General features: G+C 47.4%; 1 protein-coding gene across 1 annotated transcript; it reads right to left on the bottom strand.

The window, feature by feature from the left end:
- Positions 1 to 377: 377 nt before the first annotated feature.
- On the bottom strand, positions 378 to 5,213 carry LOC120812339 (Golgi apparatus protein 1-like). Its single transcript, XM_078097429.1, has 9 exons — positions 4,522 to 5,213; positions 4,136 to 4,198; positions 3,874 to 4,002; positions 3,711 to 3,799; positions 3,264 to 3,381; positions 3,023 to 3,115; positions 2,652 to 2,746; positions 2,422 to 2,564; positions 378 to 2,154 (listed from the first exon to the last, which is right to left on the bottom strand). The coding sequence occupies exons 1-9, from the start codon at positions 4,573 to 4,575 to the stop codon at positions 2,096 to 2,098; spliced, it is 843 nt and encodes a 280-aa protein (XP_077953555.1). The 5' UTR covers positions 4,576 to 5,213; the 3' UTR covers positions 378 to 2,095.
- Between the last annotated feature and the right edge of the window lie 529 nt (positions 5,214 to 5,742).

The following is a 5,742-nucleotide window of genomic DNA, read 5'->3' as shown; positions in this document are numbered from 1 at the left end:
TTCAGGTCAGATAGGCAAGAGGGACTATTTTGTTTTGTTCATTGTTTTGGTTCCGCCCAGCCCCTTTTCCCAAGCAACCCGTATATATATCTATATATATATAGATATATATTAATAAACATTCCTTTTTACGGGCTATATGTGTTCTGGTCGTCCGTGTACCTACACGCACCACACCTCTTTCCCCCATTACCACATTGAGATGACGAGCGGCGGGTCGTTGCGCTCCCTCCTCCACGAGGCGTGCGTAACAAAGATGATTGTTGGTATAAAGCTGAACTATTAGCCAAACGCCAATGACACAAAATTGACGACTCATTGACTGTTTGACAACAAACAAATATTCTAAAGACGGAATTCAAATCAACTCACCAGACTATAGAATGGAAACCATGCAGACTTTATTATTATTGACAAAATGTCCAATTTTCAACTGTACAAAACAACCTCCCCCGCCTCCCCCCAAAAAAAAGGGGGAAACAAGTAATCTGATGATCAGGAATTCAATAAAATAAGATACAAAGCATAATTTAAAAAAAAAAAACGTAACCATCACAAACACAAACTTAAAATCTAAAAAAGTCCTAGTTGCCATCGTTCGGGACGAGCGCAGCGAGGACAGAGAGAACGAACTGGAACGGTCCAGAATCAGTGGGAAATAAACACACGCACACATATGCACGTGCACTCCCCCGCCCGGAAACGCGGAACACAAAAACAGACTAAACTGGATCCACAGCTCCGCCCGAGATTAAGGTCCAAGTCCTGGACTACATTAAAGATGAACACTTTGATCCCTCTGAAAGACTCCCTCTGCCCACCAGAGAGGCATCCACTGTCACACTGACAGAGCAGGTCAATGCCCGGAGGGGACCAACCTCCCTCCCTCTCGGGGAAGGAGGGGCGATTGCTCGCTGGAGAAAAGGCAACCGGAGAACATTCAAACCATATTAACAAAAAGACAAGAAAAAAACCCAACTGACCATTAGTAAACAAATAAATAAGGCTGTGACAAAACTGTATATATATAAATCTAGATAGATCTAGATATATGACAACAAATGTGCAGTGATTCCAGTCTCATCAAAAATATTCACATCTCTATAATAATAATCTGTTTTCCTGTGTCAGCAGCCAGCGTGTTAAATTCCCACCCGGTCGGACCGCGGGGACCCCTCACTCAAAGCAAGCGTTCCAACCGGCTGCCGGAAATGTAAAAAAGAACCCGGTCAAAGCGGGAGATGCAGCTGGACGAGGGCGGTGTGTTTAAGGCGCGGATTGGGCTGGGAAAATAAATAATGAATGGAGCGAAAAAAATACTTGACTGAAGTCGTCAAGTCCGCCGCTTTAGAAAGCTAAAATAAAAATATCCCCAGGTATTCCAGCTGTGAGGAGAGATTGTGAGCGAGCTGGTTGGGAGCCTTTGATGTGTCCAGTGGGAGTGCTGACTGCTTGTCACCACCCGCCTGGCAGTCCCATAGCGGTAAAATCTAACTAACACATCGGCAAAAAAAACAAAGATATATCAAACCACCCACAAAAAAAACTTTAGTGGGACAACAAATGAGAACAATAAGGTGGTAGGACAGTTTCAATCACACACACACTTTTACATATACACACAATCTCTCTCTGGCATACACACACACACACACACGTCATTGAATCGTTAAACTGCTCTATATTTGAGCATTTCCAAACCCACTTTCTACACATTTACAGTTGATTAGACCATGATTTTACCTCCTTTGTCAATCTTAACCTCTGACCCCATATTCTTACCAGCCGCTCCCAACCCCATCTTTGTCTCACTGCCAACATGGGAGAAAGAAAAACTGAGAAGTAACAATGCATCTACATCAGGTGAGGGTGGGGTAAAACCACAGGAGGAGGCCACGCTCGTTATCGATGCTTGGGAAGAGAAGAAGAAAAGGTGGCAGGCGGCGTGGCCTCCTGGCGAGTAGAGGACGGAAGAACAGATCACTGAGGTCACTGATTAAGCAGACTTTGTCCTGCAGGGTTGTGGGTAATTCCGCTTTGACTATTGCAGAGATGGCCAAAGATGCCAATTTCTTTCTGTATATTAAGTGGTGACTCAGAGAGGAAAGGGGAGAGGATGACCTGGATCTGAGCCTCGCAGTCTGGAGACAAACGCTGACACAACACACAAAAACACAGCTTAGCTTTGTTTCTTCATGTTTTATAGGATTTAGGCTGTTAGTGGTTTTATTGCAGGTGTCACAAAATGTTGTTTTGTGTGCTATATTGATTTCTTTACCAATAACATATAAACTGACTTTTACATATCACAACTGTTTTTTTATATTCTGTTATGCCATTTTGGCCCTAAAAAAGAAAAACAAACAAAACCTCAAACATTTTCTCTCCAACTGAGGTTCACTCTTTAAAAAGGTGTCTAACCTGGCCGGCGTATTTCAGCTTGAGGCAGGCGATGACCTGCCCCTCCAGCTCGCTGTCCGCCATGGCCTTGTTCAGGATGGGCTGGCAGAACTTGGGGATGTCGGCTTTGCAGGCCTTCCTCAGCACCGGGTTCAGCCTGTAGTCTGTAGGAGCAACACAAAAAAATGGTGAGGTAGAGGACGGTGTGCATATGTGTGTGTGTGTATGTATGTGCTCGTGCGTGCGCGTACCCGTGTTCTGGGTGATCTGGGTGATTAAGCTTGAAGATGCGCTGGTGGCAGCGCTGAGTCAGCTGCCGTTTGTTCTCCTTCAGACACTCGATGACCTACAGGGACACAGAGCCACGGGTCAGAACCATCTGGAGCACAGAGTCCTTCTCACAGTGAATAACTACATCAGAATTATTACAGGGACCTAAAGAGCACACTCAACTACCCGATGACCCGAGTGACCGCCTACATGCTCAAAGGTCACTTCCTGTTTTTAATCAACTGAGTACTCTAGAAAGGACTTTTCCATGCTGTCAAATGATGGATTTCATTAAAGATCAGAATTGCATTTTGTGTAAAGTAAACGGTTATGTGTGTGTGTGTGTGTTGACCTGTGCGTTTCCGAAGGGCACGTTCTGACACAGCCGGTTGATGTCCTGCCTACAGGGGTCGTACAACTCTGGTTCTAAGCGGATGTCCTCCGACTGGAGAGAGAGAGAGAAGGAGAAAGACAAAGGAAGACGAAGCTCATAGAAACATCTCCAGAGAAGAACCCAGATGTGTTAGCTGCCTTTACAGATGTGTATATGTTCCGTTGGCCAATCGGACGTGACCCCGGTTCAATGAACCTACCATCTCCACCTCCTCCACCCGCAGCTGTTTGCGACACTTGATGGACACCCGCTGCTCCTTGGCGTCCTGCAGCGTGTCGTTCCTCACGGTGGTGCTGAGGCAGATCACCACGTCCACCCTACAGCAGGAGGGAAGGGAGCAGCACAACATCTCAAGGTTATTTTTAAACGCCGCCGGGGACGAAGCAGCGAGTCGATGAGGACAGTGGAAGTAATGTAAGTAAAGACTGTCCCCTCAGAAGCGGGGTGTCCGCTCCGTGTGGCAGGGACGACCACAACCTGTAACCCTTCTTATGTACAAAAGTGGCGTATTGGATTTCAGGGAAGTCAACGTTTACAAAACACATGAAGAAGAAGAGCGGCTCTTCCCCCTCCCAGAAGACGGGGGGGCGGAGCCTGTAAGTGGACCTTTCTGTTTGGACCGACCCGCTGATATAAAGTGTCTTACTTCTTCTTGATGTTGGGACACAGCTTGAGGACGTCCTCCTTGCAGGCCGTCTTGAACTTGTAGGAGAAACGGAAGTCTTTGATTTGGATCTGGAGGGAGAGCAGCTGGTTAGCACGTCGGCCCGTTTGTGTCACAGCTTATGCGAAACGGTTCTGATCTTCACCCGCTGGAAGTGCGTCACTCCCACAGAACACTTCTCATTCATCTCCTTGATCCTTCCGTCCTTCCGGTGTTTGTTCTGCACCAGACACTCCATCAGGTCCCCCGTGTTGATCTGGTTATCGGCCACCTCCTGAGAGACAGACCGGGGTAGTGGTGGGGCAATAACCATGGCTTCTTGCTTACTAACTTCATCGTGCATGCTGTGCGTCATTGTGATCAGCTTTCTTTTCATGCTCTGGTGCACTTATACGGGTCAGACTCACGTGGCAGAAGGTCTGGATGACGGGTTCACACGCCTGCATCATCAGAGCCTCAATCTGGATGTCCTGAGGACAGACCAGAGACATTTTACTTCTATCCGTCAAATGAAGCAAACTCATTAGGACCCGAACAGACAGTCACAAAATAATCTGTTTACAGAGAAAAAAGCTAGCACAACGTAGCTAGCCTCCAACAAGAGATTATCAGACAATTACAAAACGTGGTCAGTTATGTAGAGAAACTCTGCATTCAACTTACTTACTTTTGACCATAACTGACATGAAGAATAATACATAATCTGCGATTTCTATGTGATCTAAAACTAGGGGAACCCTGCACTGGAACACTAGGCCTCTCGCGTTGCATTGTGGGTAGCAGCAGCAGTTACCTCGGACTCCAGCTCCGTCAGGTTGCCCACCACGTCCCTGCAGCCGGCCACCATGTCCTCCAGGTGGTCCTGCAGGCACTCCAGCTCCTGGCCGGGCTCCGTCTTTTCGCTGCGGATGTGCTTGCAGGCCGTCTGGATCACAGACTCACAGGCCTCATTGAGGGCCCGGTTGATGCGGTAGTCGGAGCCGGGGTCAGCTCCTGGATCAGAGTCTGGAGCTGAAGACACAAACAACAACGAGTCGTGAGGATCTGAGGAGGCGGTTGCTGTGGTGATGCTGTGAAATAAAGGGCATTCTGGTGACGTAGGACCTCTCTGAGCAGGATCCTGGTAGCTGGTCTCGTAAGAATCTATTCTTTCGCCTGGAAAGGTTTCCGCACTAGTGTTGTGGAATATTTCAATAAAAGCTCGGTAGAAGAGAATGATTTGTCTGATAAAACAGAGTCTTGATGAATGATCAAAGTTGCAAAAAGTCCATTTATTGCTTGCAAGCAGGAGGTCAAATACACCAGCACGTATCACGGTGCTCTGTGGAAATGACGTCTCCGAGCACTGAGACGCTGAGTTTTTATACACATGTGAAGGACATTCTCCGTGCCAGTTACGAGAAGCTGCAAAGCAGGTTGAGATAAGAACCCAGGTGAAGCTGAGGGTAGCACACACACACACAAGATACTCCTCAGTGGCCGGTGCAAATCATAATTAATTGACATGAAAGTAAAACTTGGATCCAGAACTTTCGTACAGAATAAGATATCAACCAAGGCCATGAACAGGAGTCCTTTGTTTTGAAGCTTCTATGAGATCGAGTCAACCGTCCTCCCTTCTCAGGACACAGCTGCAAACTAACATTTTGTATCATGCTGCTCTTTGCACATCAGGGTCAAATACAGGACACTTGAGACACGCCTTTAGCACAAAACAATGTTATAACATATTTTACCATTACACTAGTTGAGCAGAGGAGCACCTTTTCACCCCATCCCTGATAACACACAGTAACTGCCTCCAACTTACCGCCCTCTGACAGTTGGCATCGATGTCGCTGGCGTCCCTCCGGCCGACAAGCCGGGAGGGAGGGGGGCGTCAGAGAGGGAGACAACGGCTCTCACAGTCCGCAATATGGAACGCCTCTTGATGGAAGCGCACGCACACATGCACACGTCAGTCGGGCGTCTCGTCTTTCTAATCTGTGGTCACAGAATTGCAGGTAAGGAAGCT

The sequence above is a fragment of the Gasterosteus aculeatus genome, chromosome Y (assembly GCF_964276395.1).
Source record: "Gasterosteus aculeatus chromosome Y, fGasAcu3.hap1.1, whole genome shotgun sequence".
Lineage (NCBI taxonomy): Eukaryota > Metazoa > Chordata > Actinopteri > Perciformes > Gasterosteidae > Gasterosteus > Gasterosteus aculeatus.
The sequence above is the reverse complement of the archived record's forward strand: the minus strand, read 5'-3'. Positions and strand labels throughout refer to the sequence as shown.